This window comes from Eretmochelys imbricata, chromosome 2 (genome assembly GCF_965152235.1).
Source record: "Eretmochelys imbricata isolate rEreImb1 chromosome 2, rEreImb1.hap1, whole genome shotgun sequence".
NCBI lineage: Eukaryota > Metazoa > Chordata > Testudines > Cheloniidae > Eretmochelys > Eretmochelys imbricata.
In genome coordinates this window covers 122,563,981-122,585,063 of record NC_135573.1, presented here as the reverse complement: position 1 = coordinate 122,585,063, position 21,083 = coordinate 122,563,981, and the positions used below count along the sequence as shown (strand labels likewise).

The window sequence follows — 21,083 nt, the reverse complement described above, 5'->3', positions numbered from 1 at the left end:
GGATGGTGTCCCTGCCCTCTGTTTGCCAAAAGCTGGGAATGGGTGACAGGGGCTGGATCACTTGATGATTACCTTGTCTTTTCATTCCCTCTGAAACACTTGGTATTGACCACCGTTGGAAAACAGGCTACTGGGCTAGATGGACCATTGGTCTGACTCAGTATGGCAGTTCTTATGGATGTAGCACCAATGTTTCCACAAGAGTTGCCTAATATTTTTAATATGTACTTTTGCAGATATTCAATTGATAGAAGCAGTGATCCCGGGAGGTTCTTTTACGTCGACATTGCAACAGGAGCTCTGATGACTGCAAGACCTCTTGACCGGGAAGACCTTTCTTGGCACAATATCACTGTGCTGGCTGTGGAGCTGAGTAAGTAGATGGAGACTGTAGATAAATTAGAGATACAACAGGAACAGTGATAGACTTTTTTCAATTAAGCAATTCAGGTGTTGTTTTATTAATTGAATGGAAGTCACATCTGTTTGCATTGAACTTCTCACATTACAGAGTGAATATTGTATTTTAGTTTTTCCACTTTTTTTTGGTAGAGGGATGAGATTGGGGGGCTTACAATTAAATGCAGAGTGTTGTTTTCTCAAATCATTAGCATTCAAGTGAATTATTGTAAAGCTCTTCTTGAAATATGATTCAGTGAGAGCCCTCCCCCCAACTAGAACAACTAGTTAACAAAAACAGATGCTGCAGTGTGTATCAGAGTAGAAACCAAGACTTCTAGGGAGGATTGGATGGCTCAGGGAATTGGAAATAGGATGAAAGCTTTTTCACTTCTAGATCACTGGTTCAGATCCATCCTAGGTCAGTAGAGAGCAAATGTCATTACCATCTGCTTGCTGTTTACAGCCAAGTCATTTCACACAAGCTACTGAAGCTGTGTGAATTGCTTTTAACAACTCCAGAACAGTTGAAATTTGCTAGGATTCCCTATTTAGTTACATACCAAAAACTCAGCCCAGATTCACCATTGTGAATGTCTAGGTGCAAAGGAGGCACTGACAGTTTTAAAATGAATCTATGAAAAACTGCTTAGCTTGGGGTTTGGGGTACAAATGAACATGAAATTCAAAGCAGAGCTCCAGGCATCTGAGCTGAAACCTCTATGGTTCATAAGGTTTTGTTAATGATCTCAGTCCATTTTCTTGTGGACATCACAAAATCTGCCACCACTCAGCATTAACTGGTATCTTTGTGAGCAGTCTCTCGTTTGTCCACAAACTGATTGGACTGATCTAGAAAGACCACATCTAGGGCTACATCAGATTTGAAACAGACCAGCTGGGCAGTTTGAATGAGTGTGCACTCCTGCTATTTAGGCAGTGCCTGCTTTATGGCTGGAATACTTCATACTCCAGGGCTCTTTAACCTGGCAACTTTTGCAATCAGTAACTTAACCTAGGAGCCAATTCTGCCACTCTTCTGTTGAGCAGAACCCGCAGACTTCTACGTGAATTGGACCACCTGCCCCATAAGGTTCAGTTCACTATGGTGGGGGAATCAGGTCCTTAAAAATTAAAAGTTGAGATTTTCAAGATCACCTAAGAGATTTGTACACCAAATTCCCATTTATTTTAGACAGCTTTGAAAATCTCAAACTAACTGTGCTATCAAATGGCTTCAAAAGTAAATGTTACTTCTGCCAACTGCAGCAGTGAACACAGAGGGTTAGATTCACAAACGGACTTAGGTGCACAAATGCCAGTTTAGAGACTTAAATCCAAGAATCAGGTCATCTAGGATTCACAAATCTCCAGCTCAGCTGCCCTCAAATCCTGTAGGCACTTAAACTCACTAAAATTTTGCCTAAAATTTTGCAGCAAAAGTTCACTAGGAGCCTACATTTCTGCCATTGAGCATGTGCCCTGCCGCCCCTCACCAGGCGTCCAGCTGCCTAAATCCCAGAACAATGCATGAACCAGGAGAAGACAGACTTGCCCTCCACATTGGGCTCCAATAGACAAGCTCACTAAAACAGCCAGGGCGGTCGACAACTCCTAACTTTTAGCTGGTGGGTACTTATCTGGGATGTGGGAAAGTCGGTTCAAATCCCCTCACACACCTGAAGAATCTGAACTGAGATCTTCCACCTCTCAGGTGCATGTCTTAGCCATGGCGTTATGGGATATTCTGATGTGGTCCCTCAGTCTCCTGTTCAAACTGTGGATAAATTTTAAAAAAATCCATTAGAGCAGGGATACTGGGTGTCTCACATTGCAGGGAGTGTTCTGACCACCAAGATACAGCATTATTCTTATGCTTTCTCCCTCTCTGCCTCTGGCCCCATGAATTTTGTTAAATTGTATATTCATCCTCAGTCTGCAAGTGAATGTTTTTGGAACGGTTGTACAAAATACATCCTGCCATCTCTGAGTTAGGTGAAAGGTGGTAGTGAGCGGGGTGGGGCGGAAATATACCATTCCTGCTTTAATAAAAGTGTCAAGGTTTTGCTTGTTGTTTTAAATATACACAGCTCAAAGTTACGAGTGTAAAACTTTGCCTTGGATTAGTCCTCGATGAAGAAGAATTGCTTGTTTTATCTGAAAAAGATTGGAGGGACAGATCAAGAGGATCTTGACTTGCCACTGCACCACTAGTCTAATGCAGCCAAAAATCCAATTTCATAAGTCCAGGGAGGCTCACTTAAGTTAAGCGCAAGGGTGACCTACCCCAGTAGTGGAGAGCTAATGTAAGGGCTTTTATAACACACTTCCACTTCCCATATAGCAGCAGCAAGGAGTCATGACCTGATCTGACCCTACAGTGGCATGTAGCCGATCTACATCTGCTAGCAGCAAATGTCTCCAATAGCCAGTGATGGGACACTAGATGGGGATGGCTCTGAGTTACTGCAGAGAATTCTTTCCCAGGTGTCTGGCTCATGGGTCTTTTCCACATGCTCTAACTAACCACAATATATGAGGTTCTAACTAACCACAATATATGAGGTTGGGAAGGAATTTTCCCCCGGGTCAGATTGACAGAGATCTTGGGGGCTTTTCACCATCCTCTGCAGCATGGGGAATGGATCACCAGTGGGGTTAAGGTAGTGTAAATGGTGGACTCTCTATAACTTGGAGTCTTTAAATCATGATTTGTGGACTTCAGTGACTCAGCCAAAGATTAGGGGTCTATTACAGGGGTGGGTGCATGAGGTTCTGTGGCCTGCAGTATGCAGGAGATCAGACTAGATGATTAAGGTCAGATGGGACCATCACAAAGTCTATGAGTTTCTATTTTTAAAGGATAGTTTGGTATTATTCAGTCTATAAATTAGACATTCATATACCTCGGTGATGTGTATAAAACATATATGGATAGATAAACTACATAATCAAATTATTCAATAGTATTAATTCAGTAGTACAGTCATGCTACATGCAATATGAATACCATACATTAAAAAAGTACAAAAATTCCAGAGTGTATACTCTACAATATTTGAAAATATTACATCATGTTATAGAGAGAGATAATATTTTAAATATATATACAAGGTAGCAGGGTTAAAGTTGAGAACTAAATCTCAGCTTTTATGAACTTTTGAACATTTGATCACTCAGTCTTCATCTTGTTTTTTGAATGGTGTTTCATTTTGGTTATGTGGGATAACTGGGTGTGGGGGACCATAAAACACCACAAGAAGAAAGAAGCTAATGTATTTATCTTGTAGACACTGGGTTTGTAAGTTATTTGATCTGAAGATGTTTACCTTGATGAACTCATTTCTCCTTCCATTTATGAGCAACTAAGCTGATAAATTATGTCCCATTTGGTTTCCACAAAAGATGTCATGAAAATTCCATCTTTTTCTCTTTGAAATTTGACTGCAAACTTTTGTAGAATTGTTTACATTTTTCAACTAGTGCTATAGCTGATCAAAAAAAGGATGATTTTTGTATGAAATATTTGTCCAAAATGTCAAGCTGTTTTATAGTTGAAATTCTAAATCTCAAAAATCAGAATTGCAGAATTTCAAAAAATTTTAATCAGCTCCTTGAGCCCATTGCCTTCTGAAACACAACTAATTGAATCACATCCTCCAACCCTAGCCTACCTTAATTCTTGGCATCGTCTCAAACTTTCCCAGAAATTTACCTGGTTCTGGAGGCCAGGTTTGAGAAAGCCGTAAACATTTGAGGAGTTGAGATGGTTAGACTGGAAACTGGAACTCAATCTTGCCTATAGTATCTGCTATCTTCCCACACCGGTTACAATTCAAATAAATTTCATTCAGTGCAACAAGGTAAAAAGGAGAGTTCCCTTGCCTTTTTGGTAGGGCAAGCAGCTACTTTTCCCTGTGATTATGAAGTCCCTGTAGTTATTTTGTTCTTTCTTCTTTTAGACAATCCCTCACAGGTTGGCAGTGTATCAGTCACAGTAAAAGTCCTGGATGTGAATGATAATGCTCCTCAGTTTTCCAGGTTCTATGAAGCTTTTGTGTGTGAAAATGCAAAAGCTGGGCAGGTGAGAAATCCTATATGTCTGTGAGAGATGAATGTTGTCACTTACATGCAGATACTGCATTGTATGGGCATAGCCAGCAGCTAAGAAAGGGGAGGGGATGGGGCAAAGCAGATGTGCACTACAGGACATCAGATGTTTCATCAGAACTCTGTTCAGCAGAGTTCATCCATAGCACCTTCTGTTCATCCATAGCACCTTTCTCCTCCCCATTGATCAAAAAGTACTTTGTAAACTCTGATTCACTTCACTTCTGACATGAAGCCATCTTTAGAGAGGCTGGCAGCAGACAATCAGACAGCATGTTGCACAGCAGCAATGACAAGAGGAAATGTGAGACCACTGGGGCAAACTCAGCCTCTAATGAAGAGCATTATGAAGTCTTTAGTGCTCCTACATGACAGGCTGTGGCTTGGGTTGTGTTTTTTGTTTGCTCTTGGGTTTTTTTTGTTTTTTTAAATCCTGGCAGGAAGAACTCCACATGCACAGAAGGTGCATAGAATTGAACCTATCCCTCTAGGAAGGATGACAGACTGAGTCAGCTCTCTAGGGGTTTGATCATGTAATTACAGGAAGTCTAGGTATTTCTAACATAGGATCCTAGGTTCCACTCATTGACACCCATGAAAATCAAGAATCAGTCCACTGAAGCAAGCAGTGTCGACTTCACGATGATGTCCCTCCTCTGTCTCAAATCAGACCTTTCATATATGGACTCATTCATTGGGGTGTCTATATTCCACAGGCAGACACACAAACTCAGCATTTAAGGTCTGATCTTACACTCATTGATGTCAGTGGGAATTTTGTCACTGAGCCCAGCCATTGCTCAACCTGGCCCTTAGGCATTCAGTATCCACGGTACTACATTTGGGTGCTCAAATCAGAATTGGATGCCTAAATTTAAAAACTGGAATGCCCATCTCTTAGTAGGGGAGGAAAAAATAGACATTTCCTATTTTAGACCTGCCCTTAGCTTTCACTAAATCTACTTCAAGCCTAATTACCACTATAAAGTAGCCTGGAGTGAGTGGGCCGACTTCACGATATGACTCTCCTCAAGTCAATGGGTTTATACCAGAGATAACTTTGTACAAACATTGCACAAAGAAGCCCCAGCATGAGGCAAAGAAAAATCATCACTGTTTGGGTTTCCTAGGGGACAAACTTTTCAAGTAGTGCATGAGAATTTAGGCAGGCAGCTGCCATTAGGAATAACTGGAGTCATGTGACTAAATTGCTTTGCACCACTCTGAAACATTCCTGGAATCAGTTTCAAAGTGCTATTTAAGACTGCCCAGATCGATCATTTCCCGGTTAATCACTTAGAAAACAAACTTCAATGCTATGAATTCAAGTAGAAGTTTATTCTTTATATTAAAACTAAGCAACAGGTTTGTCTCTGATTCTGTTACATGCTCAGGCTGAGCCAGGGGCATATTCTGTTACCCCCATTGAAATCAACAGGCTACATATGGTGTAAAGGTGGCAGAAATTGGCTTTGAATCAGCTTCTATTTTAGTTTCCTTTCAAACAGCCTATTATATTCATTGCTTAAGGCAATGCTTGTTTGTTTTCTTATTGTTGACTCCATAGGAAAAACCTAATTAATTAAAAAAAATTAAGGGAGCTTAGATTTCACCAAAGTCAATGGCAAAACTCCCACTGACTTAAGTGGAGTTAGAATTTCACCCAAGATATTTTGAACTGTGGGTCAACTACACTATCACCAGCACTAGTTCTTCTGAAATCCAAATGCTTTTTCTAGTGCACATCCTTGGTGACAGAATATATAGAATGGGGAGGGAAGTTTATATTCCGTAAGTTACAGTAGGTTTAGCTTATTGTGTGAAAGTTAGTAGAAACCAGCGAATGGAGCAGGGGCAGGAATTTAAATTTGACCATTTTTGGAGGGGCACGTTCTGTGCCCCTGCCAATTATTGGGGGGAGGGCATGCCCCTGCTTGCCTTCCCCCTTGTGCACACCCCTGGAAGGGAGCATTCATCACATGGAAATCAGGCATGGAAAATTTACATATATAATGCTACAGAACTGCCTTTTTTTCCATCTTTTAAGCAAAGCAACATGTTTCCTTGTGAAACATTCCTTACTAATTAAAATTGTGTTCAAAATACTCATCTAGGGTTCAGTGTGGATAAGTGTCTGAAAGTTATCTACTTGGTAGTAGAAAATGAGGTTGGAAGTCTATTTACAATGGGCTTTCTTGTGACTTCTGATCATGTGCTTCTGAGCATTTCAGAGGCTTCAAAAAAGGTTTGATTTAAGCTGGGAACTGAGGAGTGGCTTGTCTGTTATTTTAAATGAACCAATTGGCCCATCCCTAGTTTTACTGGGATTTTTATGATTGTAATGAAATAAAATGAAGTCTAGAAGGCTTTCAATGTCTCAGGTCATGAGTTGTCCCTCACAAGATGGTCTTGTTCAAACACTGAATTGGCTTTCACTTTTGGAGTGTAATTCTTTAAGCGGTGTCTCCCTAGCAGGGCTGCTAGCACTCTGTTTTGTTCTTGCATCCCACAGCTGATTCAGACAGTGAGTGCAGTTGACCAGGATGACCCACAAGGGGGTCAGCACTTCTACTACAGCTTGGCTCCTGAGGCAGCTAACAACCCCAACTTCACTCTGAGGGACAATCAAGGTAATCAGAGTGGACGCCATCCGTTAGTGACACTTATTTCTATAGCCTGAGTTGGATGTGAGAGGCTTTGACTCACAGTGCGCTATGAACCTGCCATTATCAATAATGCCAAGTGACATCTGCTCCTTAAAGGCAGCAATAAAATGACATTTTATACACTTGAAGGTTATACAACATTTGCGTCTATAAAAATATTTCCCAGTGATTGGCGCTTTTCTTCGAGGAAAAGTGTCAGTATTGTGCAAATTCAGATCTTGTGGTCATGCTGTAGGCATCTAAAATTTCAAGAGTGGGACTTGGTTCAAAAGGCGAGGCTTAAAGGTAGGATTAGAACTGGAACTAGGAGAAATCGAGAGCAAAATAATTTCACTCTTTTGCACCCTACATGTTTTCTTCCAAGCACAGAATGTGAATGCTCCTATTATTCCAGTGTCTCCTCTCTTTTTCTCAACGCTCTTTACACTTGTTCACTTGCTGCTCGTAAAAAAGCTGTAAGAGTTACAGGGGAGATGCACAGCACAGAGGTAAGAAGCCATCTAGGACGCACGGAGCAGAAAGGGAGAAGCCAGAGTAGAACACTCAAAAAAGGAAACAGGGAGTAACAAGGGAAGACAGTGAAAAACCATTGTCCAAGAACAAGGAGATAAGCATGTTAGCTGGATGGTTCAAATGGGATCATTCAAAGTGAAAAACATTTGGAACTGAACCTGATCTTGCAATCCTTGCACACAGGATCAGGCCTAAAAGTGTCCTTTATTCTAGCTTTAAGAGGTAGCCACAACTATATAAACATTCGCAGTGAAATATTTAGTGCAGAAGTGGCTCACCACGTCTTGCCCAGTGGTACAGAGCTACTTCTCTGCACTGCGTATAGGAGACCTAGCATTGACAATGGAGCCGATACAGGGTTGGAAAATAATGCTTTCAGCCTATGGTAGGAAGAAGTCTCTCCTGTACATCATATTAACTCTGGAAGCTTCTTTCAAAGTGAAAGAAATTTGACTCAGATAGAGTTTGTTCTATTCTTTGTGCTCATGCAAAGCTGTTGTACACTTCTTTGGCAGTCCTCCAGCTGCTATCCCACACTGCTTTGCAGGCAACCATTAATGACTTGTCTATTTACCTCTATGCCTTCCACTGCTCTGGTGTCAAGCTGACCAGATGCCCCTTTCCCTGTTTAAAAACTGGCACAGGGCCAGATTTTGTCCATTTTCTCCTGGATTTGAATGCATCAGTATTACTCCAGAAGCCCTAAAACATGCCTAGAGCAGCTGCTTGGAGCTATGCTGAGACCCTGAATCTCATCACCACCTGGGGAGAAGCATCAGAAAGCTCTTGTGGCCACCCACCAGAAGAAAGCTCTTTCTATGGGCACTGCTAAGCACATAACCAGGCCGGGCCTCAACCAGCACACCAAACACTGCAGGGTAAAGAGCAAACAGCCCAGGAGGACTTACATTCACACCGGGGATGCTGGGAAAAGGTCCAGTAGTGGCAATGTGACCTGTCCATCTTTTGAAGAGCTGGACAGAATTTTGGTCAGTTACCCTACCACCCAAACCAGGAAGGGTATGGACCCTGCTCCGTCCCCACCCCAAGGACAACCTGCAAGACTCACTGGAGGATGAACATGAGGAAGCCAGTGAAGACCTCTCCCCAGAATGCTAAGATTTCTTCAGGATTCAGAACCATGATGTTGGCCAGGTAGAAAGTGAGCCCAGTTCCTGATGTGCAGCAACCAAGCCCAATTCCCAGCCAGAAATCCAGGCTCGGACTGATAAGGCAGACCCTCTCAAGGGAAGCTTGTCATGTAAGTATCTATCTTTATAATTAAATTATTATTATTATTGTGCTATGCTAGCTTCAGTTTGGGTGCCCCATGGCCAAAGCCACTTTAGTTTGATGCAAGCTAGGAGCCTTTCCGAGTCTCCAGCCCCGTCCCCAGTCCACATTGCGTTTTTGGCCCCTCCATACAGTTTTCAAAATGGTGGCTGCTCTGGCCAAGCAGCCTGCATCTGTCTCATGCTAAAGTCCTGACCATTTTCAAGCCCACACCATGGAGGACACATGTCCATCCACCTATTTTTCTTTCCTCTCCCCACATCTGTCCTGTCTGGCAAACCCCCCCAACCCCATTTGCCCTCTCAAAATGGCAGCCAGCAGCCTGGCACAGCCTCCACCTGCACCCCCCATACCGCCTCAAGCTTATTTAAGTAATGAAAACATTCATTTGTGCAAAATTAAACAGTTTATCAATGCAGTGGTTACAGGAAGTTTGGTTGCTATTCAGTTTACATGAAGTAGACACGGACACCGCATGCCTGTACAGGTACAAAAACTACAGCTCCTCGCGGAGGCATTGATGCTCTGTAACAGTGAATGCTTCAGACAACCACGGCAGAACCCTAGTTTTCTCTGCACTTTCACCACCTCTGCAAGGAAGATAAAGCAGAATCTAAGCCAAAGAAATTACCTGATTTTGGTCTGGGCATTATGGAGGATGGCTATGCAGCCATCCCCCTTCCATTCCTGCAGCATTTTGGGGGAAGAGCCGTCTTGGTGAATTACTTCACCACGTATCTCACTGGTCTGCCCTTTGCTTTTCTCAATAAGGCCATTCTCTGCTTTTTAGTCACCCACCTATATGTAACATCACTGAGAATCAGGACAGCCTAAAAGTGATGTAGAGGGGATTCCACGCAGGCCCTCCACTCACCCCTACCACACTGTATAAGCAAAAATGCAAAATTCCCAACCCTTCCCTAGGCTCTGAGGGGCAACGGCAAACCCCAAGCAGCAAATAACACACAGACAAAAATCCCTGTAGAGTTCTCATTCACACACTACTTACCATCTCTGAAGTTCCCCCAAGACTAGGAAGAATCTCAAGGAAAGAAAGTCACCAAGTGCATTGTGATGGGTTGGGTCACAGAAACCCACTGGGGACTGCCACCTGATGTGCTGAGACTACCCCTGAGCCCATTTTTCCTGCCAGCTTGGGACTTCAGTACCCTGTCTTGTTGAGCCAGACACGCTAGCCTGCTGCAAACACAGACCCAGGTCTGAACCACGTCCCCAAAAAGCTGAAGAGTTAACTGAAAACAGCTTAAGAAGTACTCCTATTTCTAGCACCCAGACACCTAGCTCCCAATGGGATCCAAACACCAAATAAATCCATTTTACTCTGTATAAAGCTTATACAGGGTAAACTCATAAATTGTCCTCCTTCTGTAACACTGATAGAGAGATATGGACAGCTGTTTGCTCTCCCAGGTATTAGTCACTAACTCTGGGTTCAGTAATAAGTAACAGTGATTTTATTAAGTATAAAAAGTAGAATTTAAGTGGTTCCAAGTAATTACAGACAGAACAAAGTAAATTACCAAGCAAAATAAAACAAAAACACACAAGTCTAAGCCTAATACAGTAGGAAATTAAATGCAGGTAAACGTCATCCTCAGAGATGTTCCAATAAGCTTCTTTCACAGACTAGATTCCTTCCTAGTCTGGGTCCAGCAATCATTCACACCCCCCGTAGTTACTGTCCTTTCTTTCAGTTTATTTCAGGCATCTCTTTGGAGAGGCTATCTTTTAAGTCATCTGAAGACAAAACGGAAAGGCTTCCAGGGCCTTTTATATTTTCTCTCTTGTGAATGGAAACCCCTTTGTTCTTCTGTGCAAAGCCATAGCAACAAGATGGAGTTTGTAGCCACCTGGGCAAGTCACATGTCTATGAATGAGCCAGCATTTTGCAGGCCGACGCCATTGTTTACATGTTAGTTTGAACATCCCCAGGAAAGCTCAGATGTGGATTGGTGTCTCCTAAAGTCCATTGTCAGTTAAGTGTTTCTTTATTGGGCACTTACTGAGACTTTCTCAAGAAGCTGACCAAATGCTTCAATGAGGTTACTTAGAGTCAAACACATTGAGATACAAGTAAATAGCCAATATTCATAACTTCAAATACAAAAAATGATACACACAGACTGTATAATCATAACCAGCAAACTACAACCTTTCCAGACTCACCCCACTTGGCCTCCTCTGTACAAGACCTGGTGCAACCATAGGACCCTGGTTGCAACAATGATCTATACAGTCACAGTTTATGTCAATAACATCACATGCATATGAAAAACAATGCTATTGTAGCCTCTCTGGAATATGAACAATAACCACTTTTATCTTTTCCTTCCTCCCACAGCTGCAGCACTTGCAGTGGACAGACCCTCCATGACAAGGCCTTTATCAACAGCTGAGATGCTGGCTAACCTGATAGGGAAGAGACTTAAAACGCAGCATGAAATGTTTGCGGGCCTCATTGCAGAGGCCCAATGACAAATGAAAATAGTGGAGAGATGGAGGCTGTACTTGGGCAAAGAGAAGGAAAAAGAAACTGAGCTCCTCAGAGAGACCATTGGGGTGAACAAAGACAGTGTCACAGTGGCCAGGGACAGCATTGCAACGGCAAAAGATGCTGTTGAAATAGACATGGAGATATGAAGGCATCTCCTGGAGGCAACAGAGAGCCGGAAGGGTCTGCTGCAGCTTCTGTTAACCTGGACCCAGCTATGTTATGCAGCCCCTGACAATATAGGGTACTGGGAACACTAGCAACAGCGTGTACTGTTCTACACCCAACAGAGTACCCCCATCCCCACAAAGGCTATTCCTTCACAGACCCAAGCTCAGGACAGCAAGAACAATTTCACCTGGGAGCCCTCATCTACCACCCTTAATAACTTTGACCCTTGCCACTCAACACCAGAAGAGGAAGAGGCGAGGCATATGTTCCCCTGTGAATTGAGCCCTCCCTCCCCTGGTTGTGTTCTGCCCTCCACTGCACAATGTCACTTTGAATTTTTGTTTAGTTATTGTTCTAAATAAGGCCTCTTTCTGTTTGCTATATAATACAGTGTTTAATAATAAAACTCATTAAAATAATTTATAAAAAAGAGTTGTCAATGCATTTTATATAGAAAATCCATAGACTGTAAATAGTTCAGAGTGTTTTACAGAAGAACCAAGCACAGACAAAATAAAATGATTTCCACAACATTGCCCTTCACTTCACTAATACTGCACTGTTCACAATCCGCCCCCCCCCCCCACACACACACACCCTCAACTGGGTAACAGCTGCACATTTTCAGGCTGAGACTCAAAGTAAGATCAAGAGGTATCTATGACACCATTGCCCTGGCTGTTTCTATTTTGTATTGGATTCCTTGCTGGCTTCTCAAGACACAGCCTTAATCCCAGGTGGAAGGCTTTTCCCTTACTCTGACAAATGTTGTTCAAAATGTCACGGAGCAATAATTTTAAGGCACTTATTTTTTTCCCTCCAGCTTCCAACATATTCCACAAACAGCACCACCTTCCTTTCAAATGGCAAAATGCACACCCACTGTCATTCTGCAACTATTAACACTGTAGTTAAACAATTCCTTCCTTCTGGCCAAACCAACTGTGAATGGCTGTTACCCAGGGAAGCAGGGGACAAGCCAGGTCTCCTAGGATAACCAGAGCAATCTGCACACCATTCATGTCCATAATCATCCTCCAGGCAAACTGTTCTTGATCCATTAAGATAAACAGAGCTGAGTTCCCAAAAATCCAACCATTGTGGACTTTTCCAGACCACCCTGCATTTAAGTCTGTAAACCTGCCACGGTGGTCAACAGCCTTTGTAGCACCATGGAGAAATACTCCTTTCTGTGTATAAATTCTGAACTGCGGGCATGGAGGGGACGGGATGGGAGGAGCCAAATAATAGGTACATTGTATTGGAACAACTGATGGCAGCAGTTTGGGAATCCCAGGAGTGCAAACCCATCAGTAATATGCTGAACATTACCAAGCTTTATAACCTGGTGCAACAGTACCTCTTCCATGGCACCACACATAAACAATGGCCCCCACAGCTGATCTCCCCAGGCCAAATTGGTTGGCGGTGTTCCAGTAGCATTCTGGGGTGACCAGCTTCCAGATGGCAATGGCAGCCTACTTCTCCGCAGGTATGGGGCACCATGTGTTGGTATGCTGCCGCTCCAGGGCCAGTTCTGTACAGATCTCAAAAAAGGTTGCCTACACTACCCTGAAATTCTCTCACCATGGCGGATTGCCCCAGCTCTGCAGAGTGATCCTTTCCCACCAATCCATGCTGGCTTCCCGAGCCCAGAAATGGCACTGCAGGCTGTGAAGCTACTTCAGCAACTGCTTCTCTCATGTCAGTTGCTCGCCGTCCTCCTCGTCTTCCTCAGCCTCTGAAGCTGATGTGGCAAGTGAAGTCCAAACCCAAAGTCATCCAGCTTTGAGTGCTGAAATAGAGTCCAAGCAGCCTCTGTGTGCTCACAGTTGCCAGCGTTGCTGAGTCCATGCTGGCTGACAGCAATTCAAAAATCAATGCTGGTCTGCCCAGAAAAGGAAGCATGGGGAAGAGAGAATGGAAAAATGGGATTTTTTTTTTTTTAATTGAAATGCCCTGGCTTCTGGTATACAACCCACAATTCACAGAGAGAAAAATCCCAGAATGCACACTGCTCAGCAGCAAAGCAAAGGACCATGGGAGACCCTCAGAGAATGCAACATGCTTGTTGTTCACCAAGCCACCACTGTCTGTGCACAATGATATGAATCGAAAGAGGCACCACCAGCCTGTGTGTGTGCCATTAGTGCAGCTCATGTCCTGCACATTAAATAATGCATGTCAAATTAATCCTCTACCCCCACTCCCACTCTGTGTAGACAAACCTAGAGATGGCAAAGAATTCTCTTCACTGATTTAGCGCTGACGAGATCAGCACTGACTTCCCCAGAAAATCCCTGCACGTTTTCATGAGGATCGAACTGTGAACAGCTGCCTGAACCCCAACCCTTCTGGCCAGCTGCACCCACGGTAATTCGGAAGTCCTGACTCTGAAGTTTGTAGTGTGGACAGGGGCCTTTCGTGTTTTGAGAAGAGCTGGGTGAGAACTGGAAATTCTGTTCTGCAGGAAAGTGCAACATTTTGGCAAGGGGTGTTCTAAATTAGAAGAGTGAAATTTCAATTTCCTGTGAAATAATTCCAAAAAAGTTTGAATTGAGACCAAAATGTTTCATTTCAATATAGTGTTGAAATATTTTGTTTCAACTTTGTTTTCATTCATTTAGTTTTGACGTTTATATTAGACGTGACATTAATATATAAATACCATATTATATAAATTAATATAATCTAAATGAAATGTTTGATATTGTCAAAACAAAATACTTCAATCTTGTCCCATCTAAAGTTTTGTCAAAATGGACATTCCTGCAAAATGTTTTAATTTTGATTAAACTGCCCTTATTTGGGGGGGGGGGGTGGAGGGAGAGTGCTGAAAAAGCATGCCATCCTCCCCTCCCCTCGCAACCCAACCCAAAGAGACACTGAATGAGACTTATTTTGGCTTCTTTTATCCCCCTGGTGCCCCCAGCTTGTATAGCCCAGAATGACTGAGCCAGCTGATTTTAGAGGTCTTTCAGATGTAGAAAAAACAAGCCACACATCAAAAATAAGAGACCATCACATGTCCACAAGGGTTACACAAAGAGGTTTCCACAGCATTTGCACTGGAAGCACAAACAACAAGGCCTAGAAAAGCTGCTGAGCAGGAACAAACAGGGACAAGAAGCTACCCTCAACTGTTCATTTCTATCTTGCTTTCTGAAAGATATTTGAGCAAGATCTGAAGGCTGAGAGTTTGCTCTGGGCACTTAGTGTCACACAGGGTAAGAGAGTCTCATAAGGTGTACGCCTTACAGCTCTATATGTTTTAGCCTGAAAACATGTTGGAGTGAGGATGGGAGACTGAGGCAAAATGCTGATTAGTGGCAAACTGGCGAAAAGCAAAGAAACCAGGGAAAGGATATCCCCAATGTGTGTCTAATGCTGGAGGGGGGAGGGGGTTAAACCTCCATTTCCAGCTGAAAATGTTGGCATCATAAATTCTTAAATATCTTTATTAATTTCCTACCCTAGACAACACTGCCTGGATTTTAACCAGGAGATCTGGCTTCCGACAGCACGAGCAGAACACCTTTTATCTCCCCATCCTGATCGCCGATAACGGGCGCCCCATGCTGAGCAGCACTGGTACGCTGACCGTGCACGTGTGCGGCTGTGATGACGATGGTGTGGTGATGTCCTGCAATGCAGAGGCCTATATACTCCCTGTCAGCCTGAGCAGAGGAGCACTCACTGCAATCCTAGCCTGCATCTTTGTCTTGTTAGGTAAAACTTGGGTTCCCTTTCCTAATGAGGGCATTAACTCACCTATTCTGGTCATGATACTTGGGAGACTGTTAGCCTCACAAAGGTTGATTGTATGTTGTGTATAAAATAGAAGTGTGTGTATAATATATATAAAGCTTTTTCTTTATTGACCTCAGCATTTCCCCCAAGATTTTATGAGACAAAGAAGGGCAAGGGAGGTCAAATGGTCAAAGTTTCTCACACACACACAAATCAGAAAAAAATTGAAAACTTGTAAATTTCAGTATTTGGCTCTGAATCTTCCAGATGTTTAGCACCTCTGCTCCCATTCTGTGTTTTAATCAGATCTATCTACTTACTTAGATGTAGTGGTGAGCTGGAGCCGGTTCGCACCGGTTCACTAGAACCGGTTGTTAAATTTAGAAGCCCTTTCAGAACCGGTTGTTCCGTGAGGGGCAACCGGTTCTAAAAGGGCTTCTAAATTTAACCGGTCAAAAGTGGCGCCTTAGGCGCCGACTCCACGGGTGCTCCAGTCCTGGAGCACCCCAGGGGAAAATTTGGTGGGCGCAGAGCACGCACCAGCAGCTCCCTGCCCCACCCCCAGCTCACCTCACCTCCACTCCGCCTCCTCCCTACTCTGCTTCTCCCCCCCGCCCGGCTTCCCGCGAATCAGCTGTTTGCGCGGAAAGCCGGGGCAGGCTGAGAAGCAGGCCACGGCTTCCCGCTCAGGCCCAGGGAGGCGGAGGTGAGCTGGGGCGGAGGGGCACGAGGAGGGCTGCCCGCGCCACAGCAGGTAACCCGGGGGCGGGGGCACGCACAGGGGAACCGCTTCCTGCCCCAGCTCACCTCTGCCACCCTTGGCCTGAGCGGGAAGCCGCGGCCTGCTTCTCTGCCCTCCCCGGCTGATTCGCAGGAAGCTGGCGGTGGGAGGGGGGGCGCAGAGAAGCAGAGCAGGGCAGTGGGTTCAGGGGAGGAGGCGGAGGTGAGGTGAGCTGGGGCCGAGCGCGGGGCGGGGAGCTGCCGGTGGGTGCGCTACACCCACCAATTTTCCCCCATGGGTGCTCCAGCCCCGGAGCACCCACGGAGTCAGCGCCTAAGGCACCACTTTAGATGTGATCAGTAGGGGGAGCAACTGCTCCCCCTACTTGCCCCCTAGCTATGCTCTCTCCTCCCCCCCCCCCAGGAGCCAGTGGGACCTGCCGGATGCTTCCTGGGAGCTGCCCCAGGTAAGCACTGCCGGGACTCCCCACCTTGCCCCCCAGCAGGTGCCTCTGGCTCTTAGAGGTGGGGTGGGCACCCACTACGGTGGCCCACGAGACCCTCCTGCCCGGTTCTGGGGGCAGTCAGGGGAGGGGGGTGGATGGGGCAGGGGTCCCGGGGGGCGGGGGTGGGCAATGACCCCCTCGTGGGGTGAGGAGGGAACCCGTTGTTAAGATTTTGGCAGCTCATCACTGCTTAGATGGTCCCATCATCATAGTATCTAAGGTTAGTATCTCACCTCCAGGGGGAGCTACAGTGCTTAATAGCTCTCTTGTGCTTTCATTTATCCTCAGATCTGGTCTGTTTCCCTACCCACTTCCCCTGTACTCTGCCCCAGATATTGGGATCAGCAGGAATCTGGGTCAAATTGCTCCTGCCCTTGATCTCCACATATTCCCCAAAGTTTCAGAAGTTCATTCTGAGAAGCAATGGGATAGAGGCACAGGCTAACATTTTCAAAAGTACCGATGTCCTATTTTCAACAGTGACTTAGGCAAACAGGAGCCTAAGGCCATGTCTACACTAGAGAGCTTACAGCTGTGCCACTGTAAGATCTCTTGTGTAGCCACTCTATGCGGATGGGAGTGAGCTCTCCCGTTAACATAATTAAACCATCCCCAACGAGCAGCAGTGGCTATGTCGGTGGGAGAAGCTCCCACGTTGACATAGAGCTGACCACAGCGTCATGCACCACGGTGCTTGTCAGTGTCATGTATGTTGCTCAATCAGGTGTTTTTTTCCCTCACACCCCTTAGCAACATCAGTTATACCAACTAAAGTGATAGTATAGACATAGCCTAAGTGTCATTAAAAAAAAAATCAATGGGATTTATGAGAGAAAGGGAGCAGATTAGATGGGCTCAAACCACAACATTTGGGTATGGGTCCAATTTTACAGCAAACCCTCTCCCCACTCCAAAGTTCTGGATTGTTTAAATCCTGAGATTTGGTTTGGCATCTTATAGGAAAAAGGAGCCACATTCAGACCAAAAATTTAAAATTAGTTTTCTTAGCTCCATCCCAGAAGTATTTGACTTCTATGCACTACTAATTTGGGCTCCTATCTAGAGGAACTCATTAAATGAGGTATTTTAGTTACTATCATTACAAAATTGTCATACTGATTCTGTCAGCGTTTGCAAACACCAAGTACAATGGCTGGACTGGGCATTGGTATTTGCATTCTCACTGCATCTTTCAGCCATGCCTTCTGTTAGAAATGCTCATTTGTTCCTTGTCTCAGGGATTAAGGAGAGCAGAAGCCAGAGAGCTAATTTTTCTGATGCCCGTATGTTTCGGTTGCCCCTTGTAGTGCTCGTGCTGCTCATTTTATCCATGAGGCGGCACAGGAAGCAGCCTTACATCATCGATGAAGAAGAGAACATCCATGAGAATATCGTCCGGTACGATGATGAAGGGGGCGGGGAGGAAGACACAGAGGCCTTTGACATTGCTGCCATGTGGAATCCCCGGGAGGCACAGGTAGTGGTGAAAAGCAGGCAGGAGATGCTGCCAGAAATAGAGAGCCTCTCCCGCTACGTACCTCAGACGTGCATAACGGACAACAACGTTTACAACTATGTGCTGGCCAAGCTGTACGAAGCGGACATGGACCTCTGGGCTCCTCCTTTTGACTCCCTCCAAACATACATGTTTGAAGGGAACGGCTCAGTGGCAGAGTCACTCAGTTCATTACAGTCTGTCACTACGGACTCAGACCAGAGCTATGACTACCTGACAGACTGGGGACCTCGCTTTAAAAAGCTGGCCGAGATGTATGGCGTCACAGAGGGCAATGGGGCCCTGTGGTAATGAGTGAGGAGCAGAGTGTTTTCTGCACAACACAAATGTCCTAATCTAGATCCATTCTCATCAGAAGCTTGTGTGGACATAGGGTGAGACCTCCTAAAATTGCAGTATGGTGCTTAAATGAGAACGGGAGAGAGGGGTGCAAACAAAGCTCTCTCAGTGTGTCAGCTTTACTCAGTTAAATTAAGTTACATTTTTAAACAATGAAGAACAAAGAGGAAAGTATTTCCTGATTTTTAGAGCTACATTTGAAAGCTTCATTTCTGGAATATAATGATATTACTCAGTCTCGGTTTTTTTACATGGCAGCTTATGGAGTTCTTTGCATCTGGATATGAAGATCCTTAGGGCCCAATAGTAATCTTCCACTCACAGGGAAATTGTCAGTCAAAGAGGATCCCCATTTGGTTATTTCCCCCCATTGCTAGCCAACAAAACAGAAAACTGGAATCTTCTGGAGTATTCATGATAAAATCAGCCTTCTTTCTTTGTTGCTAAGAGTCCTTTTAACCCTTGAAAAACAAGCCTGGCTTTTCCCATGTTACTCAGAGGAGAGGGCTTGGAAAGATCTTCGGATTTGTGCTCTAGTTTAATTGCTGATCATGAATCACTGAGGTTAAATACTAATCTGTCCTTTGTCAAGTTAGCATAAATTTATTTTCCCTCTCAGCTCTTTAAAATTTTGGCACTGCGGAACTGCTCAGAACAAAACCAGAAAATCTGCCTCTTTTGCACTGTAGATGTCTCTTCCATGTGCCAAATGTGATGGTTAGATGCTAGCAATGAAAGCCAAATAAAAACAAATTTGATAAATACATGGGTTAGAGGGGCTTTCCTAATCTGTGTGAGGTCAATCCAAGGGATGTTTACATACTGTAGATAACCTACTTGAACAAATGCAGTATTATAGAAGAATAAATGGATGTAAGAAAATTACATGTAAAAGTTTTGTATATTTGTTAATAATTTTGGTAATAAATATGATGTACTGCATACAGTACAGTACCTTAGCACCTCTTTTAATAAAAGTTATACTGAAGGGAAAGTCTGATGACAATTTATTGGATGCTTTACGTACACCAGTTAGTGCTTTTGAACAGCAGGCAAAAAGTGGTTAGTCAGAGCTGTACAATGGAACTGAACTTTCAAGCTGCAGGGTCAAGCCCATAAAATGTTCACTTCTCAATAGTGGAACCCTTGTCAAAGAGCTCATTTAGGAGAGAGTCATTCCTCACTTTATGAAGCATTTAAGGCCATGTTTTAAACGCAGCTTCTCTTGTTGCATGCACAACACTTATGCACTCATTGGTTCACTCATGGATGAAATCTACTCATGGAACCCATTTGCGCTCAATTTCCTGTGCAAATAGAATTTGGTGCATGGGGATTCTCTCATTTGTGTGCCCTAAAGGTAGTACACAAAAATCACATGCAGAAGTGAACGAACAACTCAGTGCATGTTTTACTGGAATCTTGTGATGAAATACAGATCTCAAATTGCATCTACAGGTTCTTTACATATAAAGGGTGTGCTGAAACATGTGCCAGACCTAAAAGTAACATGATTGTGTTATGTCGCATCTTTCTTCCACCCCGCCCCATCTTCATTTTACTCACACGCACACCCACACACGCACCCCTGTCTCTTTATTTAGTCTAATTTTAGATTATAAGCTCTCCAGCAAAGAACTAGTCATCTCAGATTGGGGGGTGTGAGAGTTCGTTAATCTTGAGGAGAAGACAATTGACTGGGGGAGCACAGAGTGATTTTTGGAGAAGGCAAGCCGGAAAGAGAGTGAGCAAAAGAGAAGATTTGGAGTGAAAGGGCTGGCAGAGAGGGGGAAAATGAAAGCAACAAGAGCAGAGTAAATAAAGCAAAAGAATGGTCACAGAAGTGAAAAAAAGACCAAATGATATACAACAATAAAACTGCTACTTGTCAAGGCAAACCTACACCAATATGGCACTAAGTATCTAGTGTGCGGTGTCATGTTTTTGCACGTCTTCATGGAGTATCTTGGGAATATTAGTTACCAGCATCGAGGAAAGCGAACAAATGATCAAAAAAAAAAAAAAGTCCATTCTTACATTGTTCTCTCCTTGCTGCTAGAACACTCAAATGTCAGTTCCTACATTATACTTCAGTGTCTGATCCAAAGAACACTGAAGTTAATGGAAAAGGTTTTAATGGGCTTTGGATTAGGTCCTTAAACAGCTTTCCATAGGTGCTGGAATTAGGGGTTCAGGGGGTGCTGCAGCACCCTCTGGCTTGAAGTGTTTTCCATTCTATACAGGGTTTACAGTGTGGTTCAATGGCTTTCAGCACCTCCACTATAAAAATTGTTCCAGCTCCCCTGCAGCTTTCCATATTTAGGCTCTGGTAGGCAACCAAGGGAGCCTCATTATTGCTGCAGAATTAACCGCAGGAACTGATGGTAGAAAAAACCCAGCCATCAAGAAAGAAAGGCCTTTGTGCAGGTGAACAGGTCACAGGCTTTTGAGAGGTTTGTGGTTCATAACCAAGACTTTGAACTACACCCACGAGGGAGCAGGCAAGCAGTGCAGCGCACACAACACTGGTGTGATGGGCTTAAAATGGGCTGCCTATCTCCGGAGATAGTCACATTCTGCAATACTAA

General features: G+C 44.1%; 1 protein-coding gene across 1 annotated transcript in view; it reads left to right on the top strand.

Moving 5' to 3' along the window:
- Positions 1–18,447, top strand: part of CDH20 (cadherin 20) — a 50,346-nt gene extending 31,899 nt beyond the window's left edge. The window contains exons 7-11 of the mRNA XM_077809148.1: positions 237–373; positions 4,362–4,483; positions 7,022–7,139; positions 15,142–15,393; positions 17,948–18,447. Coding sequence (XP_077665274.1) covers positions 237–373; positions 4,362–4,483; positions 7,022–7,139; positions 15,142–15,393; positions 17,948–18,447 — 1,129 coding nt within the window. The remainder of the gene's footprint in view (positions 1–236; positions 374–4,361; positions 4,484–7,021; positions 7,140–15,141; positions 15,394–17,947) is intronic.
- The last annotated feature ends 2,636 nt before the right edge of the window (positions 18,448–21,083 follow it).